Raw genomic sequence first — 20,994 nt, 5'->3', positions numbered from 1 at the left:
ATGGGACACTCAGTGCCACCTCCATGGGACACACCCGGTGCCACCTCCATGGTATCCTGGGAAAAGGGGTTGGGATGGGGATTTTGGGGTCCCTCAGTGTCCCCACATTCCCCGGACAATGTCACTTTTGGGGACACCCTTGAGGCCGAGGAATTCCAGAATTCCTGGCTCCATCTGGGAATCCCAAGGGCCGGGATGGGGATGGGGCCAGGTGCCACCCACAGGCCGGTGTCCCCTTGTCCCCAAAATCCTGGAAAAGGGATCCCAGTCCTGGCTGGTGGCTTGGGGCTGGGTGGGAACAGCCTTGGGAGCCAGGAATGGGAATTTAATCCATGGAAAACATTCCTGGGGTGGGGAACCCCAAAACTGGGATCTGGAAATCCCAAATCTGGCTGGGATTGAGGCAGGAACACTCAAATCCCGGGAATTTTGGGAGCCCCAAATATGGGATCTGGGAATTCCAAATCTGGCTGGGATTGAGACAGGAATTTTCAAATACTGGGAATTTAATCCATACAAAACATTCCTGGGGTGGGGAACCCCAAAATTGGGATCTGGGAATCCCAAACCCAGCTGGGACTGAGGCGGGAATGCTCAAATCCCAGGAATTTAATCCATGGAAAACATTGCTGGAGCTGGGAATGTCGTCGTCCCCCCAAAAAAAGGGATACAGGATAAAAACAGAGCCCCAAATCCAGCCGGGATGGAGGCAGGAATGCTCAAATCCTGGGAATTTTGGGAGCCTCAAAAACGGGATCTGGGAATCCCAAATCCAGCCGGGATTGAGGCAGGAACACTCAAATCCTGCGAATTTAATCCATGGAAAACATTCCTGGAGCTGGGGTGTCCCAAATAAAAAAGGGATCTGGGATAAAAGCAGAGCCCTGAATTCATTCCTCTTTTCCCTCAGGACAATCCCATTTTCCTGGGAAAGGGAAATTCCATTTCCCTCTCTCCTGGCAGCCCTGGATTTTTGTGGGAATGTGGCTGGAACAGGCTCCTCCCCTCATGGAATGTGGGAATTTTATCCCTGGGATCTCTCCTGTCCCTAAAATGCCAGGATCAGTGCCTGGAGCAGGGACAGGTTTCACCCCAGAATTCCTGGTTTTCCCTCTGCTCGGGATGGGTTGGGAAAAGCAGGGTGGGAAGAAGAGGAAGCAGTGGCAGGGCTGGAATTTTATCCCAGAGCAAATTTATTGAGGGGAGAGATAAAAAACCCGGGATTTTAATCCCTTGTTAGATCAGGAAACCGACCCCAACCCCAACCCCAATCCCAAGGAATTCCCTGCTCCAAGGGCTGATGGGGGATCCCACCCTTGGGATCATCTCCCCACCTTTGGTGGGGCTCAGGAACGGGATCCACCAGCGTGGATCCCAACTCCCATCCCAAATTTTGGGATCAAGCCAGATGGGATTTAAGAGGAGAGGATCATTCCCAGGAAACCTCAGATCACCCGAGGGGAGATCCCAGCAGATCCAGGCAGGATTTGGGGCCGCTCTGAGCTCAGTCCAGGAATAGATTTGGGATTGGCCAAGGAGAGGAAAGCCCAAGCGGAACTCTGGGAACGGGAGGCCGGGAATGGCGGGATGAGGCCGGAGGATCCCGCGGGATGTCAGCAGGGAGGCGGCTCCGGTGTCACCGTCACCAGCACGGTGTCCTCGTCGCTGTCCTCCGAGCTGCAGATGATGATGCTGCTGCCCTCTGCAAGGGAAAGCCCAAAATTCCGGATCCCACGGGATCGACGTTCCCGAGCTTTGCGCCAGGAGCCAACCAGAGCGCGGGGGCAACCCCCGGAATGGTGGTGACCACGTGGATCCTGAATGCCAGGGATCCCTCACCCCATGGATCCTGAATTCCAGGGATCCCTCATGCCATGGATCCTTCATCCCATGGATCCCACACTCCGTGGATCCTTCATCCCATGGATCCTTCATCCCCATGGATCCTTCATCCCCATGGATTCTTCATCCCTATGGATCCCTCATCCCATGGATCCCACACCCATGGATCCTTCATCCCCATGGATCCCTTATCCCACAGATCCCTCATCACATGGATCCCTCATACCACGGATCCTTCATCCCATGCATCCCACACCACAAGGATCCTTCATCCCATGCATCCTTTACCCCAAGGATCCAGAATTCCATGGATCCTTCATCCCATGTATCCCACACCACATAGATCCCTCATCCCACGGATCCTTCATCCCATGGATCCTGAATTCCACAGATCACTCATCCCATGCATCCTACACCACATGGATCCTTCATCCCCATGGATCCCTCATCCCATGGATCCTTCATCCCCAGGGATCCCTTATCCCACAGATCCCTCACCCCAAGGATCCCTCATCCCACAGATCCCACACCCCATGGATCCCTTACCCCACGGATCTGCCTCATCCCCACCCTTGGCCAAGATTCCCATGGAACGGGGGCACAGAAGGGCCGGGCAGGATCCCAGGGGATGAGGAAAAGTGGGATAGCAGGGACAGTGACATTCCCGGTGCCCACCTGTGTCACCGGCGCGGACGCAGTTGTGCCGTGACGCGGAGGGGCCGGGCTCCGTCTGGAATTCCCACTGGGATTTGGGATGGCTGGGGCCCGGCTCGTGGTCACATTCCAGCTTCAGGATTTTGGGAGACACCTGGCTGCCCCTCTCCATGCTGGGCAGCGGCCGCTTCTTCCAGCAGGGGAGCGGGAGAGGCTGGAAAAGCGGGATTAGGATTGGGATTGGGATTGGGGTGGGACTGGGATTGGGATTGGGGTGGGACTGGGATTGGGATTGGGGTGGGACTGGGATTGGGATCCCAGCGGATCTCACCTGGATGGGATGGAGGGACCTGACCTCCTGCACGTGGATCTCCTCCAGGCTGGGGGAGACGCTGTGGGGTTTGGGATGGGTCGGATCCTCCTCCTGCGGGAAGAGCGGGGAGTTAGGATGGACTTGGGTCCCATGGAAGGGCGGGAACACCCTCGGGAATGGGGAAACTGAGGCACGGAGGGTTTGGGATGGGTCTGGGGGCCGCTCCTGTGGTCAGTGCCATGGTCGTGGAATTCCCCAGGAATGGAGCAGTGGGACAGGGTCGGAAGCACCAGTGGGATGTGGGAATTCGTGGGTGAGGAAAGCCCGGGAATTCTGGGATGGGGAGGGAAAGGGGAGGTGCGGGTTTGGAACACCGACGTCTCACCAGGTTGTTCTCCAGGGCCACCTCGACCTCAGGGACGTCTGGGGACGAAGAAAACCGGGATGAGACCGCATGCCAGAGCCTCTGGAGCCAGGAAAATCCCACCCAGCAGCTCCACACCCCTTCCCTCCAGATTGGAGTGGCCCCGGGAGGCTCCGGGAGCCAGGAATGAGCGTGCCCAGAGCCATCGGGATTGGGGGACACCCAAAGGGCTCCGGGAAAACAACGGAGCAAATCCCAGCTCTGGCGGGTGAGGAGCCAGAGCAGGGAAACGGGGGAGAGGAGGAGGAGGAGGAGGAAGGAGGAGAAGAAGAGGAGGAGGAAAAGGGGAAGAAGGAGAAGAAGGAGAAGAAGAAAAAGAAGAAAAAAAGAAGAAAAAAAGAAGAAAAAGATGAATAAGAAGGAAAAGAAGGAGGAAAATGAGAAGGAGGAAGGAGAACAAGAAGAAGGGGAAGAAGGAGGAAGAAGAGCAGGAGGAAGAAGACGGGGAGGAGAAGGAGAAGAAGAAGAAGAAGAAGAAGAAGAAGAAAAAGAAGAAGAAAAAGAAGAATCCAGCGCTGCCCCTGCTCACGGAGGGCGCTTTGCAGGAAGCCCAGCCCAGAGCTCCCAGCCCAGAGCTCCCTCCCCAGCCCAGCCCGGCCCGGCCCAGCCCTCACCTGGCCGGCCCGTGACGCGCTCCACCAGCGCCCGCAGCCGCGCCCGGCACTCGGCGAAGTCGGGGGGCTCTCGGAGCTCGGGGGGCTCGGGCGGGCGCAGCCGGCGCAGCTCCAGCAGCGCCGCCTTGACGAAGGGCTGCATGTCCATCAGCTCCTGCTCGCCGCCGTAGCGCCCCAGCCTCTCCACCAGCCTCTCGGCCGCCTCCAGCCGCAGCAGCGTGCCCTCGGCTCCGCGCAGCTCCTCCGCCAGCGCGCTCCGGCCGCACTCCGGCCGCGCCTCCAGCAGCGCCCGCAGCTCCTCGGCCTCGCTCCGCACCAGCTCCTGCAGCCGCTCGGCGCTGGCGAGGACGCGCTCCCGCAGGCGCTCCCGCTGCTCCTCTCGCCGCGCCGCCTCGCCCCGCAGCCGCGCCAGCGCCGCCTCGAAGGAGCGGCGGAGCCGCTGCATGTCCCGGCGGAGGGAGCGCAGCTCGTCCTGGCGCCGGCGGCTCTCGGCGCGGAGGTCGCGGAAGGGAGCGTGGCGAGTGTCCAGCAGCGCGCACGGACAGCACAGAGCCCGCTCGCAGCGGGGGCAGTAGATGCTGGCAGGGGGGACACACGGGTGGCTTCAGGGAGGGGTGGCAGGGACACGCGGGGGTGGGTATGGCCGGGAGGTAGTCCGGGGTACCGGGATTGGCTCCCGGGATGGGGAGATGGACAAGGGTCAGGGATGGACAGGGATGGACAGGGATGGACAGGGGTCAGGGATGGACAGGGGTCAGGGATGGACAGGGATGGACAGGGATGGACAGGGGTCAGGGATGGACAGGGATGGACAGGGGTCAGGGATGGACAGCAATGGACAGGGGTCAGGGACGGACAGGGATGGACAGGGATGGACAGGGATGGACAGGGATGGACAAGGATGGACAGGGGTCAGGGATGGACAGGGATGGACAGGGGTCAGGGAGGGACAAGGGTCAAGGATGGACAGGGGTCAGGGACAGACAGGGATGGACAGAGGTCAGGGACGGACAAGGGTCAGTGATGGATAGGGGTCAGGGATGGACAGGGATGGAGAGGGGTCAGGGACGGACAGGGGTCAGGGACGGACAGTGATGGTCAGTGGTCAGTGCCCATTCCAGGACAGCCCAGGCTGTGCCCAGCCCCCTCTGGAACCTTTCCCCAAATCCCCGCTGGAGCTCCCTGGGGTCTATGTGGGGTCACTGCCATCAGTCCCCAAACACGGGGGGGGAAAACCCCTTGGCAGAGCTTTGGGGACAGGATGAGATTTGGGGCCATCCCGCTCCTGCACATTCCAGGCTGGAGCATCATCCCCAAACCTCCTGAAGCAGGGTGGGATTTGGGGACAGAGTGAGATTCAGGGACAGGATGGGATCTGGGGACAGGATGAGGTTTGGGCAGAGGATGAAATTTGTGGATGGGGACATTTGGGAGCGGGGTGAGATCTGGGTACAGGATGAGTTCTGGGGACAGGACAAGGTTTGGGGATGGGATGAGATTTGGGGATGGGACAAGATTTGGGGCCATGGCAGTGTTTGGGGACAGGCTGAGGTGTGGGGACAGTGTGAGATTTGAGGACAGGACAAGATTTGAGAACCGAACGACGTTTGGGGCCAGGACGAGGTTTGGAGATAGGACAAGATTTGGGGCCGGGACATGATTTGTCACCACGCCCACACTCTCGGCTCCCACCTGCACACGCGGCTCTCCTCGGGGTGGCTGGAGCTGGAGCAGAAGAGGCTGCAGGAGCCACGCGTGTCCTCCAGGAACTGCCGCGCCGAGCCCGCCCGCAGCTCCTCCACCTTGCGCACCCTGTGCGCCTTCTTCTTGTGCCACCACTGGTGCTCCTCCAGGCACCGCCCGCAGAAGAACTCCTCGCAGTCCGAGCACCACACCAGCGCCGCCTCGGCGCGGCAGCGGCTGCAGCCGGGCCCGCCCGAGCTGCGGATCTGCCGCCAGAGCTGCAGGCGGCTCCGCAGGTTGCAGAAGAGCAGGTTGTCCACGGCCGGAGCGCCCGTGGCCGCCTGGCAGCGCGGGCACTGCTTGGTGTCGCTCAGGCAGCCCGGGCACAGCGTGTGCAGGCAGCGCAGCAGCCGCGGCTGCGCCGAGTCCTGCCCGCAGCCGTCGCACCGCAGGAACTGGAAATCTTCGTCTTCCTCCTCGTCCTCATCCTCGCCCTCCGCGGGCTGGCACGGAGGGGAGGCCGGCGCGGCGGGGCCCGGCTCTGGGTGAAGCTCCGGTTCCGCTTCTGGCTCCGGTTCCGTCTCCATCTGCGGGGATGAGGGATTCTCCCGTGGGATGGAGGAAGTTGGGGCTCGGGCCCGTAAATCCCGCTCGGGGCTCTGCTGTCCCGCCCCTCGCAGGTTCCTCCCCTCCCTCCCCGAGCTCTCGGCCTTCCTGCAATTTGGGATTTCCCAAGCGCCGGCCGTGGAAACGAAAGCAAAACGGTTTTGGTGCCGTCACCGCCACCGCCCCTTCCTGCCTCGACTGAGGGAAAAGTGGGAACACCCTGGCAGCGACCCCAAAACCTCCCCGGCAGCGACCCCAAAACCCCCTCGGCCGTGATCCCAAAATCCCCCCGGCACCGATCCCAAAACCACCCCCCGGCAGCGCTGTCCCCAGCACCAGCCCTGCCCCCAAAGGTGTCCCTAACCCTGTCCCCAGAAGTGTCCCCAGAGATGCCGCCCTCGCCACTCCTCACCCCCAGCTCGGCAGCGCGGACAAACCCCCCCCCGTGTCCCCAAAAAAATATTTGGGGATCCAGAAAAAGCCAGGACCCCCTTCCCACCCCGCCTTAAAAATCCGCCCGCTCCCTCTCCCGGGCAGGAACCGCCCGCGGGTCCTCCGGATTGTCCCCGTGTCCCCCCCGGGGGCTCCGGATTGTCCCCGTGTTCCCCCCGGGGGCTCCGGATTGTCCCCGTGTCCCCCCCGGTACCTGCGGGGTCGCGGCGGGGCCGGGAGCGGCGGGAGGAGGAGCGGGGGAGAGGGCGGGGAGAGGGAGGGACGGACGGACGGACGGACGGACGGACGGACGGGAGACCGGGAGCTGTGGGGCGGTGCGGAGGGATAAGGGCGTGCGGGGATGCAGGATTGGGATAGGGATTGTGGGATGGGGATTTTGGGATCGAGGTTATGGGGATGGTTGGGAGCGGGACCGGGATTGTGGGATCGGGATTGTGGGATCGGGATGGGAATTCTGAGACCAGGATAGGGATGGTGGGATAGGGATGTGGGATATAGGACCGGGATGGGGATGCAGGGACCGTGATGGGGGTGCGGGACCGGGATTCAGGGACCTGGATCGGGGTGCGGGATCGGGATGGGGATTTGGGACCGGGAAGGCGATCCCGGCCCCGGGAAGGCGCTGCCGGTACCGTGGGGGCGGTTCCGGTGGCCGAGCCCCGCCCCCGCCGTGCCAGGGTCGCTCCGGGCCCGCTCCGTCCCCATTGTCCCCGCGCGTGGGGCCGTGCCAGCCCCGCCCCATCCCGCAGGGACATTCCCGGCCCCAATCCCGGCCCCAATCCCGGCCCCAATCCCAGCATCCCCTCCCTTCCCACCCCGCGACACGGAGGGGGTGGCACCGCCACTCGGCCGGGGCGGGGATTTTGGGGACAAAACACCCCCCCCCCACCTTTTGGGGCCGGGGTGCCGCCGATCCCAAATCCCCGCGTTCCCGGAACGGGATCAGCTCACCGCCCCCGGATTTGGGATCGGATCCGCTCCGCCGCCCGCCTGTCACATGACAACGCCACCAGGAAGCGCCGCCGCTCCTCTTTCCTGTCCCCATCCCCGCTCCGGCGACAACGCCACCTCGCCGAGTGTCGCCAGCGTCGCCAGAGCGGGGCCGGGACCGCGGGAGGATCCCGGAGCTCCGGGAATTGTCACCTGAGGTGGCACCCGAGGTGGCGCCGCTCGGGTTTGTCACCTGAGGTGGCAGCGAGAAAACCCCAAAATGTTATCAGTCCTCAGCGCAGGTGACCCCAAAGCTCGTCCTGGTGTCCCTGGAATGTCACCGAGCCCAGGTGACCCCAAAGCCTCAAGTGCCACCGCCCCAGCTGACCCCAAATCCTGTCCTGGTGTCCCTGGAGTGTCCCCAGCCCAAGTGACCCCAAATTTGTCAATGTCACCCTAACCCCAGGGGACCCCAAACCCTTCAGTGATGTCCCTCGAGTGTCACCAGCCCAGGGGACCCCAAGCCCCCCGCAGGTGGCCTCAAACCCTGCCCTGGAGTGTCCCCAACCAGGGTGACCCCAAACCCTCCAGTGCCACCACCCAAAGGGACCCCAGGTCCTTGAGTGTCACCCTGACCCCAGGGGACCCCAAATCCCCAAATGTCACCAGCCCAGGGGACCCCAAACCCCACCCTGGTGGCCCCAAATCCTGTCCTGCTGTCCCTGAGGTCTCCCCACTAAGTCCTCGAGTGTCCCCATCCCTGGTGACCCCAAACCCTTCCCTGGTGTCCCTTAAGTGTCCCCAGCCCCAGGTGACCCCAAATCCTCAAATGTCACCACCCCAGGTGACCCCAAACTCTGTCCCCAGGTGACCCCAAACCCTTTTGTGGTGTCCCTGGAGTGTCCCCATCCCTGGTGACCCCAAATCCTCGAGTGTCACCCTGATCCCTGGTGACCCCAAATGCTTCCCTGGTATCTCTCAAGTGTCCCCACCCCAGGTGACCCCAAACCCTTTTGTGGTGTCCCTCAAGTGTCCCCAACCCCAGGGGACCCCAAACCCCATAAGAGTCAGGACGGGGATCCCCAAATTCCCGAGGATTTGCCCCATTTGGGGTCCCCTTCCCAACCCCCAAACCCCCAACGATCCCATGGGATCCTCCTGTTCCCAGCTGGAATTCCCATGGAAACCCCGAATTCCTGGGATATTCCCGAATATCCCAAAGGGACGCCCCAAAATTCCCGGGAAATCCACCCCGAAAGAATTCCCAGGGGTTTGGAGGGGCTGGAGAGGGAAATCTGGGATTGGGAAAAACGGGAATTCCGGGATCCCAAATCCCACTTTGAGACTGGAAAAATCAGGAATTCTGTGATCCCAAATCCTTGTTTGAAATTGGGAATTCCGGGATCCCAAATCCCACTTTGAGACTGGCAAAATCAGGAATTCTGTGATCCCAAATCCTTGTTTGGGACTGGGAATTCCGGGATCCCAAATCCCAGTTTGGGACTGGAAAAATCGGGAATTCTGGGATCCCAAATCCCCAAAATCCAATTGTTTTCCCCCAGATTTTTGGTTCTTGGAAAAGGGGGAAGAGCTGGGAATTCCCACTGGGATTTGCAATCGGCCTTTTTCCAGCAGAGAAATCCCAGGAAAAGGAGGGAATCTGGGATCCTGGATGGGATTTTTCCTGATTTTTCCTGCCTTTGGAGCTCCCTGATCCCAAAAATCCCAAAAATCCCTCTGGAATCAGATCCCCCCCTCCTCCAGTTGGGATTTTCTCCTGGGAAAAACCTCAGGGGAAAAGGAAAAAACTCTTCCCAAACTTTCATTTTTCCACGGATTTTTTTATTCTGGAAAATCTGGGAATGGGGACAAATCCGGGGTGTCTTTTTTTTGGGATAAAATCCCAGTTTGGGATGAGAGAGAGGCGGGAATTGCACCCCCAGGAATTGCAAACCCCGGAATTCCAACCCCCTGCTCCAAGGATTGTTTGGAATTCTCCAAGGATAAACAATCCTTGGAATTCCTGCGCTCGGAATTCCCTCCCCCGATCCCAAAAGTGGCTCTGCAATTCCCTTTTCCTGCTTTTTTTTCTTTTCTTTTTTTTTTTTTTCTTTTTAATGGGATTTTGGGGTTTTTCCCACTCCTGTCCCCAAATCCTGGGATTTTGTGGGGCTGGGAAAGGAAAAATCTTAGGAATTTTGGAGGGAATTTTGGGGTTTTTAGTGGATTTGGGGATTTGCTCCCCCTTGGATTTGGGATTTCTGGCCATGGAAAACTGGGAATTGTGAGATCACCTCAGCTGGAATTCTTTGGGATGAGATTCCAAAGGGGGATTTGGGATTTGGGGTGATCCAAATCCTTGGATTTGGGAAAGGAATCCCAAATCCCTTCCCAGGCCCCAAATCCTCATGGATTCCTTCCTGATCCAGGTTTTTTTTTGGGGATCACCCCTTGGGGTTTTCCTGGGACCCTAAAAACTCGGGAAGAGCCCAAATCCCAACCCCGGAGCCGGGAATGAGGGAAAACCTCGGGAAAATCTGGGGAAAAACCCCAAAGAAATCTGGGATGAGGGAAAACCTTTGGAATTCCTGGAGCTCCCAGAATTCTCGGGGTTAAAACTCACTTTTTAGGGAAAACGGGATGGGGAAAAAAAACCCCCGGATTTGCTGCTTTCCCAACTCCTCGGGAATTCCCAAAATATCCCTCTCCCGTTTTTTCCCGGGAAATCAGAAATCCCCTTTTCCCTATGGGACCTCCCCCCCTCATTCCCAGATTTTTTTTTTCCCTCTGGCTCCATCCCGAGGGATTTTTCCCCAAAATCCCAAAAGGATCCCAGAATTTTCCTGGGGTGAGGAGAAGCCTTGAATCCAAGGATTTCCCCCCCCTCCTCGGGGAAAATTCCCGGAATTCCCGATATCTCCCTGACGCAGGAGCTCAGCCTCTGGAATTCCGGGAATTTCCGCGCCGCTTCCAAAGTATTTTAAACACAGAGCAGGAAAAAATAACTGAAAACCCCCGGGATTGGGGGATTTTGGGATGAGAGGAAAACCCCTGGAAGCAGCGGAGGGGTTGATGCTGATCCAGAAGTTTTTTTGGGAATGCCGAGCCTGTTCCAGCTCCAAAACCCCGGGAATTCTTTTGGGATCAACACGAGGAATTCATTTGGGGTCGATTTTGGGGCGGGGGGGAATCCCAAATCTGAGGGGATTTTTCCAGGGAAAAAGGGGAATTTTGGGAAAAATGGAGCTGATGGAAAACTGGGAAAGGGGTTGGGGGGGGGGGGAGGGATGAGGAGGGACAGAAATTCCGTTAAAATTCCATTAAAAAATTCCATTTAAAAAAAATCCATTTAAAAATCCATTTTAAAATTCCATTTAAAAAAGGAGAATTCCATAAAAGTTCCAAAAAAAAAAAAAAAAAAAAAAAAAAAAAGGACTGGCATAACAAAAGGAATGAAAAAAAACAAACCCACAAAAATGAGGAAAATTGGGAATGAGCCTGGAAAATTTATGGGGTTTATTCCAGGGATGAGTTTTGCCTGTTTTGCCCTTTTCCTTGGATCCAATGGAGAGAGGAAAATGAAGGAATTTTTGGTGTCTCGGTGATTCCCGATGATCCAAACCCAAATTCCCAGTTTTTGGGGGGGATAGAATGAGGGATTTTCCCTGGAATTTGGGATCCCAGAGCCTTGGATGAGGATTTTTGGGAATGGGGGTGGGGAGAATTCCAGGCTGTGTCCCAAAAAAAACCCCGGGATTTTTGCATCCAGAGGGGTTTGGATCACCGGACACCCCAAAATTCCAATCCTGGGAGCGAGGTCGGAGCCAAAATTCCTCCTTTTTTTTGGGGATAGAGCTTCCCCTCCCCCTCTTCCCAAAAATCCTCATCCAAGGCTCCGCTTTCCCCGGGATCCCGAATTCCAGGGATCAGCCCGGAGCGTTGTTTTCCCTTCGTTCCGTCCCAAAAACCCGAAGGAATTTTGGCTGGAATTCGGGGATGACAGCGACCCCCCCCCCCCCCCCCCCAAATCCCATTTTTATTTCGGGATAGGACGTTCTTCCCCTCCCCCCCCTTCCCAAAAATCGTCGTCCGAGGGGAGAGCAGCGCTCCGGGAGTTCCCGGGGTTATCCCTGGAATTCGGGATCCCGGGAAAAGCGGAGCCTTGGATGAGGATTTTTGGGAATGGGGGAGGAGAATTCCAGGTTGTATCCCAAAATTCCAACCCCGGGATTTGCGCATCCAGAGGAGTTTGGATCACCGGCCACCCCAAAATTCCAAGCCTGGGAGCAAGATCGGAAGGAAAATTCCTTCGGTTTTTTGGGGATAATTCCCCCCACCCCCAATTCCCCATCCGAGGGGAGAGCAGCGCTCCGGGAGTTCCGGGGTTATCCCTGGAATTCGGGATCCCGGGAAAAGCGGAGCCTCGGCTCGCTCCTTATCAGCGCGGAGCCCAAACAATTCCCTCTGCTCTCGGCTCAGCGGCTCCTGCCGGCACAAACAATTCCCAAAAATCCGCCGGGACCGCTCATCCCGACCCCTGGCACCCCGGAAATGACGGGGGCGCGCTCAGGGGCGCCCTTGGAATTCCAAAGAGGGGGTGGGAGTGGGGATGGGGGGGGATGAGCCGGGCTCGTTCCCAGCGGGATATAAACCCAGGCTGAGGCGCTGGGAACCGCAGGGAATTCCCGGGATGCGCTCCCAAATCCTTTTCCTGCTGCCGGCGCTGCTCTGCCCCGCGGCCGCGGCGCCTCCCTGGGATCCGGCATGGAGCGATCCCGGCCCCCGGGGCTGGCGGGACGAGCCGCCGCATTCCCGGGCGCAGCTCCCGGTGGAAGTGCAGTGCCAGGAGGCGCAGCTGGTGGTGACGGTGCACCGGGACCTGTTCGGCACCGGCCGCTTGGTCAGCGCCGCCGAGCTCAGCCTGGGCCCCGCCGCCTGCAAGCATTCCCGCCTGGATCCGTCCCGAAAAACCGTCACCTTCAGCGCCGGGCTGCACGAGTGCGGCAGCACCGTCCAGGTGAGCCCCGCCTCTCATCCCGGCATTCCCACCGGGAGCGGCTCCCGGGTCCGTGCACATCCCTGGTTTTGAGGGAGATCCAGGGGAGTCCCGTTCCCATCCCGGGATTCCGCTCCTATCCCGGCATTCCCACGGGATTCCCACCGGGAACGGCTCCCGGGTCCGTGCACATCCCACGTTTTGAGGGAGATCCAGCTGAGTCCCGTTCCCATCCCGGGGTTCCGCTCCTATCCCGGAATTCCCGCCGGGAGAGGCTCTCGGGGTTGTCCGGATCCCAGATTTAAGGGAGATCCAGGTGAGTCCCGTCCCGATCCCGGCATTCCCACCTGGAGCGGCTCCCGGATCGGTGAAAATCCCCGGTTTTGGGGGAGGTGCAGGTGAGTCCCGTCCCGATCCCGGCATTCCCAGCCCCATCTCGCCCCCATCCCGCAATTCCCACCTGGAGCGACTCCCGGGCTCGTGCAAATCTCGGATCTAAGGGAGATCCAGGTGAGCCCGTGTTCCTAATCCCGGGATCCCCACCTGGAGCGGCTCCCGCGGTGTCCGGGGAGATCCAGGTGAGTCCTGTCGGGACCCCGGAATTCCCGGATCGGTGCAAATCCCAAGTTTTAAGGGAGATCCAGGTGAGTCCTTGCCCCGCCCCGATCTCGGGATTCCCACCAGGATTCCCACCGGGTGCGTGCCAATCCCAGGCTTCGAGGAAGACCCAGGTGAGTCCCGTTCCTGTCCCGGGATTCCCACCGGGAGCGGCTCCCCGGATCGTGCGGATTCCCGAGTCCTTGTCCCGATCCCGGGATCCCGCCCCGATCCTGGGATTCCGCCCGGGAGAGGCTCCAGGAGATCCCGGGGTGTCGGGGGAGATCCAGGTGAGTCCCGTTCCTATCCCGGGATTCCCACCGGGATTCCTAACGGGAGCGGCTCCCGGGTCGGTGCAAATCCCAGGTTTTGAGGGAGCTCCCGGTGAGTTCCTGTCCGGATCCCGGAATTCCAACCGGGAGCGGCTCCAGGGGCCGCGCCTGTTCCCGGTTTTAAGGCGATCCAGGGGCTGGATCCGGGATCATTCCCGGGGAAGGAGGAGCCGCGATTTCCTGGAAAATTGGAGCGGGTTTCCCTCAGCTTTTCCCATTCCCCTGGGAAAAGCCCCTTTTCCCTCGGGTTTGATTTAACTCCCTGAAAATGCGATTTTCCGTCCATTTTCCCCCTTTTCCATGGATTCTCCCACCACTCCCAGTCAGCCCAGTGGTGATGCCGGGATGAGGGTTGACCTCTCCCACGGAATTCCCCATTTTTATTCCCAGAACACCCCGGATTCCCTCATTTCTTCCAATTCCCACCCACTCGGCACCGAGGAACCCCTTCTCCCACAGAATTCCCAGTTTTCATTCCCAGACCACCCTAGATTCCCTGATTTCCTCCACCTCCCGCTCACTCGGGATTGAGGAGCCCTTTTCCCCCGGAATTCCCGGCTGTCATTCCCAGGTCACTCCGGATTCCCTGATTTACCGGACGCTCCTGAGCTACGATCCCAGCCCCGGCAGCAACCCGGCCATCGTGCGCAGCGACCCGGCCGTCATTCCCATTGAGTGCCACTATCCCAGGTTCTCCCGGATCCCATTCCCACCCCGGCATTCCCAGGAATTCCATTCCCCTCCTGGGATCCCATCCTGTGTTCCCAGCATTCCCAGGAATCCCATTCCCTTCCCAGGATCCCTTCCTGGCATTCCCAGGAATCCCATTCCCTTCCCAGGATTCCATCCCAGACCCCATTCCACATTCCCAGCATGCCTGGGAATCTCATTCCCATCCTGGATCCCATGCCGGCATTCCCAGGAATCCCATTCCCATCCTGGATCCCATCCAGTGTTCCTGGCATTCCCAGACCCCATCCCGGATTCCCAGGATTTCCAGTGTCCCCATTCCCAGTGTCCCCATTCCCAATCCCATTCCCAACCCCGTTCCCTTTTCCAGGTGGGATAACGTCTCCAGTGTCCCCATTCCCAACGGCCCCATTCCATCCCAGTGTCCCCATTCCCAGTGTCCCATTCCCGTCCCCGTGTCTTGTTCCCGACCCCATTCCGAATCCTGTTCCCTTTTCCAGGTGGGATACCCTCCCCAGCGTCCCCATTCCTAACGGCCCGATTCCATCTCATTGTCCCCATTCCCAGTGTCCCGTTCCCAACCCCATTCCCTTTTCCAGGTGGGATAACATCTCCAGTGTCACATTCCCAGTGTCCCATTCCCGATCCCATTCCCAATCCCGTTCCCTTTTCCAGTCAGGATAGAGTCTCCAGTGTCCCCATTCCATCCCAGTGTCCCCATTCCCAGTGTCCCATTCCCGTCCCAGTGTCTTGTTCCCGACCCCATTCCGAATCCTGTTCCCTTTTCCAGGTGGGATACCCTCTCCAGTGTCCCCATTCCCAGCGTCCCCATTCCCAATGGCCCCATTCCATCCCAGTGTCCCCATTCCCAGTGTCCCGTTCCCAACCCCATTCCCTTTTCCAGGTGGGATAACGTCTCCAGTGTCCTCATTCCCAATGGCCCCATTCCATCCCAGTGTCCCCATTCCCAGTGTCCCATTCCCATCCCAGTGTCCCATTCCCAATCCCATTCCCAACCCCGTTCCCTTTTCCAGGCGGGATAACGTCTCCAGCGGCTCCATCCGTCCCACCTGGTCTCCCTTCAACTCGGCCCTGGCCTCCCAGGAGAAGCTCCTCTTCTCCCTGCGCCTCATGAACGGTGCGGGATCGGGATTTTCCCACCCTTTCCCCCTTTCCCATCCCTTTTCCCCCCATCCCTTTTCTCATCCCACCTTTTCCCCCTTTCCTATCCCTTTTCCCATCCCATTCCCATCCCTTTTCCCCCTTTCCCACCCCTTTTCCCCTTTTGGGGTCACTTTGGGGTTGATCCCGTGGGGTTTTCCAGAGGATTGGAGCTCCAAGTGGGATTATTTTGGGATTCCCAGTTTCCCACCCCTTTTGGGATCAGTTTGGGGTTGATCCTGCTGGATTTTCCAGAGGACTGGAGCTCAGAGTGGGATTTCTCAGGGTTCCCCCTTTCCCATCCCTTTCCCCTTTTGGGATCGCTTTGGGGTTGATCCCGTTGGGTTTTCCAGAGGATTGGGCTCCCAGCAGGATTTCTGGGGGTTTCCCCTTTCCCATCCCCTTTCCCTTGGGGTTTTCCAGAGGACTGGAGCTCGGAGAGGGATTTCTTGGAGTTCCTCCTTTCCCACCCCATTTCCCCTTTTGGGATCAGTTTGGGGTTGACCCCGTGGGGTTTTCCAGAGGACTGGAACTCGGAGCGGGATTTCTTGGCATTCCCCATTTCCCATCCCCTTTCCCGTGGGGTTTTCCAGAGGATTGGAGCTCAGAGTGGGATTTCTCGGGATTCCTCCTTTCCCATCCCTTTTCCCCTTTAGGGATCAGTTCAGGGTTGACCCCGTGGGGTTTTCCAGAGGACTGGAGCTCCGAGTGGGATTTTTTTGGGATTCCCCCTTTCCCATCCCCTTTCCTGTGGAGTTTTCCCGAGGACTGGAACTCTGAGCGGGATTTCTTGGCATTCCCCATTTCCCATCCCCTTTCCCATGGAGTTTTCCAGAGGACTGGAGCTCAGAGAGGGATTTCTTGGAGTTCCTCCTTTCCCACCCCATTTCCCCTTTTGGGATCAGTTTGGGGTTGACCCCGTGGGGTTTTCCAGAGGACTGGAACTCTGAGCGGGATTTCTTGGCGTTCCCCATTTCCCATCCCCTTTCCCGTGGGGTTTTCCAGAGGATTGGAGCTCAGAGTGGGATTTCTCGGGATTCCTCCTTTCCCACCCCTTTTCCCCTTTAGGGATCAGTTCAGGGTTGACCCCGTGGGGTTTTCCAGAGGACTGGAGCTCCGAGTGGGATTTTTTTGGGATTCCCCCTTTCCCATCCCCTTTCCTGTGGAGTTTTCCCGAGGACTGGAACTCTGAGCGGGATTTCTTGGCATTCCCCATTTCCCATCCCCTTTCCCATGGAGTTTTCCAGAGGACTGGAGCTCAGAGAGGGATTTCTTGGAGTTCCTCCTTTCCCACCCCATTTCCCCTTTTGGGATCAGTTTGGGGTTGACCCCGTGGGGTTTTCCAGAGGACTGGAACTCTGAGCGGGATTTCTTGGCGTTCCCCATTTCCCATCCCCTTTCCCGTGGGGTTTTCCAGAGGATTGGAGCTCAGAGTGGGATTTCTCGGGATTCCTCCTTTCCCACCCCTTTTCCCCTTTAGGGATCAGTTCAGGGTTGACCCCGTGGGGTTTTCCAGAGGACTGGAGCTCCGAGTGGGATTTTTTTGGGATTCCCCCTTTCCCATCCCCTTTCCTGTGGAGTTTTCCCGAGGACTGGAACTCTGAGCGGGATTTCTTGGCATTCCCCATTTCCCATCCCCTTTCCCATGGAGTTTTCCAGAGGACTGGAGCTCAGAGAGGGATTTCTTGGAGTTCCTCCTTTCCCACCCCATTTCCCCTTTTGGGATCAGTTTGGGGTTGACCCCGTGGGGTTTTCCAGAGGACTGGAACTCTGAGCGGGATTTCTTGGCGTTCCCCATTTCCCATCCCCTTTCCCGTGGGGTTTTCCAGAGGATTGGAGCTCAGAGTGGGATTTCTCGGGATTCCTCCTTTCCCACCCCTTTTCCCCTTTAGGGATCAGTTCAGGGTTGACCCCGTGGGGTTTTCCAGAGGACTGGAGCTCCGAGTGGGATTTTTTGGGATTCCCCATTTCCCATCCCCTTTCCTGTGGAGTTTTCCCGAGGACTAGAACTCTGAGCGGGATTTCTTGGCATTCCCCATTTCCCATCCCCTTTCCTGTGGAGTTTTCCCGAGGACTGGAACTCTGAGCGGGATTTCTCAGGATTCCTCCATTTCTCCCTTTCCCACCCCTTTTCCCCTTTTGGGATCAGTTTGGGGTTGATCCTGTGGGGCTTTCCATTGGACCGGAGCTCCGAGTGGGATTTTTTAGGATTCCCCCTTTCCCATCCCTTTCCCCTTCTGGGATGGCTGTGGGGTTGACCCCGTGGGGTTTTCCAGAGGACTGGAGCTCGGAGCGGGATCTCTCGGCCTTCCGCCTGGGGGACGTGCTGAACATCCAGGCCGAGGTGGGCGCCCACAGCCACGTCCCACTGCGGCTCTTCGTCGACTCCTGCGTGGCCTCGCTGGGCCCCGGCGCGGGCAACGAGCCCCACTACGCCATCATCGACTTCAACGGGTGCGCCGGGGACAGCCGGGGACAGCTGGGGACATTTGGGGACAGTTTGGGGCCTGGGGGACACTCAGGGGCTGGTGAGCTCTCTTTGTCCCACTATGCCATCATCGACTTCAACTGGTGCACCGGGGACATCTGGGGACATTTGGGGATGTTTGGGGATATTTGGGGATGTTTGGGGCCGCTTTGGGGTCTGGGGGATGCTCAGGTGCCATCATTGAATTCAATGGGTGGGTCTGGGGACATTTGGGGGCATTTGGGGACAATTTGGGGCCTGGGGGACACTCAGGGGCTGGTGAGCTCTCTTTGTCCCACTACGCCATAATTGACTTCAATGGGTGCGCTGCGGACGTTTGGGGACAGCTGGGGATGGTTTGGGGACATTTGGGGATGATTGGGGCCGCTTTGGGGTCTGAGGGACGCTCAGGTGCCATCATTGAATTCAATGGGTGGGTCTGGGGACATTGGGGGGCGTTTGGGGACAGTTGGGTCTGGGGGCCACCCAGGGTGTGGTGACACCTCACTGGACTATCATCAACTTCAATGGGTGCGCCAGGGACATCTGGGGACAGCTGGGGATGGTTTGGGGACAGCTGGGGATGGTTTGGGGACATTTGGGGATGGTTTGGGGACATTTGGGGATGTTTGGGGCCGCTTTGGGGTCTGGAGGACACTCAGGTGCCATCATTGACTTCAGTGGGTGGGTCTGGGGACATTTTGGGGTGTTTGGGGACAATTTGGGGTCTGGGGGACACTCAGGGGGTGGTGACACCTCACTGCACCGTCATTGACTTCAATGAGAGATCTGGGGACATTCTGGGGACATTTGGGGACAATTTGGGGTGAGGGACATGGTCAGGGGTGGTGACACCTCATCCTGCCCCATTGCTCCGTCATTGACTTCCATGGGTGAGTTTGGGGACATTTGGGGAAGTTTGGGGATCATTTGGGGGACATTTGAGGACATTTTGGCATCTGGGGACACCCAGGAGGTGCTGAGCCCTTGTCACTTCCTCAGCCAGTCTGGGGACGCTTGGGGACGCTGCGATGCCAGCCAGAGCTGTGACCCTTCTGTCCCCGGGGCTGTCACCTTGTTGTCCTTGTGGCTGTGTGACCCCGCTGTCCCCATGGCTGTGACCCCGCTGTCCCCATGTCTATGTCCCCGTGGCTGTGACCCTGTGCCTATGGTGTGACCCTGTCCCCGTGGTGTGACCCCGCTGTCCCCACAGCTGCCTGGTGGACGGGCGCTCCGATGCCACCAGCTCGGCCTTTGTCACCCCCCGCCCGCGGCAGGACATGCTGCGCTTCCAGATCGACGCCTTCCGCTTCGCCGGTGACCCCCGCAGCCTGGTAAGGCCCGGGTGACACCCAGGGGACACCCCGCTGTCCCCAGCGCCGCCCCGGTGGCCCCGCGGTGTCCCCAGCAGTGTCCCCTGGCGCAGATCTACATCACGTGTCACCTGAAGGTGACACCGGCCGAGCAGAGCCCGGACGCGCTCAACAAGGCCTGTTCCTTCAGCAAGGCGCGCAACACGTGAGTGGCACCTCCCCGGTGGCACCTCCCCGGTGTCACCTCTGTAGTGTCGCCTCCCTGGTGGCACCTCCCCGGTGGCACCTCCCCGGTGGCACCTCCCCGGTGTCACCTCTGTAGTGTCGCCTCCCTGGTGGCATCTTCCCAGTGGCACCTCCCTGGTGGCACCTGCCCGCCCCGGTGGCACTGGCTGATATTGTCACCTCCCCGCCGCAGCTGGGCACCCGTGGAGGGGACAAGGGACATCTGCAGCTGCTGCGAGCTGGGCAACTGCGGCCAGCGCGGCCTGAGGGCAGCGGAGCCCTGGAGCGGCCACCGCTACCGGAGACACGACGGGGACGGTGAGGGGACAGCGGGGGGACAGCGGGGGGACACTGGGGGTACCAGGGACAGTGGGACATGGGGACATTGGGGACATAGGGACATGGGAGAGTGGGACAGTGGGACACTGGGGACATGGGGACTGTGGAGGTGGGGTGATTCCTCCTCACTGTCCCTCACTGTCCCCATGTCCCCAGGTGCCACCTCCGAAGCTGACGTTGTCATCGGTCCCGTGCTGCTCTCGAGTGCCCAGCATGGCCAGCGCCCTGAGGGCCACCAGGGTGAGTCCCTGAGGTGACACCGGTGACACTGGGTGGCACCCGGTGACAATCCCGGCTCCCCTCGGTGTCACTCGGTGTCCCTTCACAGGCGCGGTGGCGCCGCTGGCCGTGGGGACAGCGCTGGCCTGTGCGGTGGCCGGCGTGGCCGTGGCCGGAGCCGCGCTGGCCATCAGCCTCAGGCGCCGGAATTCCCCGTGAACCCGGAATGACCGACGGGAATCCCAAAAAAATCCTGGAATGACCGATGGGAATCCCAAGAAATCCCACAAGGACTGACGGAATTCCCAAGAAATCCCACAAGGACTGACGGAATTCCCAAGAAATCCCACAAGGACCAATGGAAATCCCAATAAATCCCGGAAGGACCCGCGGTGTCCGAGGGTCACTCTGGGAGGGAATGCTGGGAGTGGGGCGGGGAGGGTGACAACGTCCCAGTGTCCCCATTCCACTCACAGTGTCCCCATTCCCAATGTCCCCATCCCCATTCCCAATGTCCCCATTCCCTCCCAGTGTCCCCATTCCCAATGTCCCCATTCCCTCCCAGTGTCCCCATTCCCAATGTCCCCAATCCCAATGCCCCCATCCCCATTCCGTGTTCCCACTCCATTCCCAGTGTCCCCAATCCCATTCCCATTCCCAATGTCCCCATCCCCAATCCCAATGTCCCCAGTCCTGTCCTGGTGTCCCCATTCTCATCCCAGTGTCCCACTCCATTCCCAATCCCATTCCCAGTGTCCTCATTCCCTCCCAGTGTCCTCATCCCCATTCCCAGTGTCCCCATTCCCAGTGTCCCCATTCCCAATGCCCCCATTCCCAGTGCCCCCATTCCCATTCCAAATGCCCCCATTCCCAGTGTCCCCATTCCCAGTGTCCCCATTCCCAGTGTCCCCATTCCCAATGCCCCCATTCCCAGTGTCCCCATCCCCATTCCCAGTGTCCCCATTCCCAATGTCCCCATTCCCATTCCCAATGCCCCCATTCCCAGTGTCCCCATTCCCATCCCAGTGTCCCCAATCCCAGTGTTCCCATTCCCAATGTCCCCATTCCACCCCACTGTTCCCATCTCCAACCCCATTCCCAACCCAAAAATTCCCCAATCCCAACTTCTGCTCTCT

At 59.3% G+C, this 20,994-nt stretch overlaps 2 protein-coding genes across 4 annotated transcripts; one reads left to right on the top strand and one right to left on the bottom strand.

The window, feature by feature from the left end:
• Positions 1-1,175: 1,175 nt before the first annotated feature.
• Positions 1,176-8,148, bottom strand: PML (PML nuclear body scaffold). Of its 3 annotated transcripts, none has more exons than XM_059857973.1 (7): positions 7,479-8,148; positions 5,540-6,117; positions 3,848-4,425; positions 3,195-3,232; positions 2,828-2,920; positions 2,518-2,710; positions 1,176-1,702 (listed from the first exon to the last, which is right to left on the bottom strand). In XM_059857973.1, exons 1-7 carry the CDS (start codon positions 7,632-7,634, stop codon positions 1,614-1,616), a joined length of 1,725 nt encoding a protein of 574 aa, XP_059713956.1. In that variant the 5' UTR covers positions 7,635-8,148; the 3' UTR covers positions 1,176-1,613. The 3 variants fall into 3 exon arrangements, with proteins under 3 accessions (XP_059713956.1, XP_059713959.1, XP_059713958.1); XM_059857976.1 differs by having other exon boundaries at positions 7,541-7,655; XM_059857975.1 differs by lacking the exon at positions 7,479-8,148 and adding an exon at positions 6,783-7,336.
• Positions 8,149-10,948: 2,800 nt separating this feature from the next.
• LOC132333174 (zona pellucida sperm-binding protein 3-like) lies at positions 10,949-20,246 on the top strand. The gene is made up of 9 exons (XM_059857988.1): positions 10,949-12,536; positions 14,016-14,134; positions 15,169-15,272; positions 17,572-17,749; positions 18,976-19,096; positions 19,189-19,280; positions 19,494-19,618; positions 19,796-19,879; positions 19,968-20,246. The coding sequence occupies exons 1-9, from the start codon at positions 12,129-12,131 to the stop codon at positions 20,075-20,077; spliced, it is 1,341 nt and encodes a 446-aa protein (XP_059713971.1). The 5' UTR covers positions 10,949-12,128; the 3' UTR covers positions 20,078-20,246.
• Positions 20,247-20,994: the final 748 nt, after the last annotated feature.

The sequence above is a fragment of the Haemorhous mexicanus genome, chromosome 13 (assembly GCF_027477595.1).
Source record: "Haemorhous mexicanus isolate bHaeMex1 chromosome 13, bHaeMex1.pri, whole genome shotgun sequence".
In the NCBI taxonomy this organism is placed as follows: domain Eukaryota; kingdom Metazoa; phylum Chordata; class Aves; order Passeriformes; family Fringillidae; genus Haemorhous; species Haemorhous mexicanus.
Note: the sequence above shows the minus strand (reverse complement) of the source record. Positions and strands in the feature narration are given on the sequence as shown.

Bases quoted from the DNA above. Each gene is read 5' to 3' on its own strand.
- PML (XM_059857973.1), bottom strand. From the start codon at position 7,634: ATGGGGACAGGAAAGAGGAGCGGCGGCGCTTCCTGGTGGCGTTGTCAT. The intron at 2,921-3,194 runs GTGAGACGTCGG...CTCTTCCCGCAG, and splicing joins TGGCCCTGGAGAACAACCTG to GAGGAGGATCCGACCCATCC. The intron at 2,711-2,827 runs GTGAGATCCGCT...CCGCTTTTCCAG, and splicing joins GGTCCCTCCATCCCATCCAG to CCTCTCCCGCTCCCCTGCTG.
- LOC132333174 (XM_059857988.1), top strand. From the start codon at position 12,129: ATGGGGGGGGATGAGCCGGGCTCGTTCCCAGCGGGATATAAACCCAGG. The intron at 12,537-14,015 runs GTGAGCCCCGCC...TGTCATTCCCAG, and splicing joins AGTGCGGCAGCACCGTCCAG to GTCACTCCGGATTCCCTGAT. The intron at 15,273-17,571 runs GTGCGGGATCGG...GGGGTTTTCCAG, and splicing joins CTCCCTGCGCCTCATGAACG to AGGACTGGAGCTCGGAGCGG.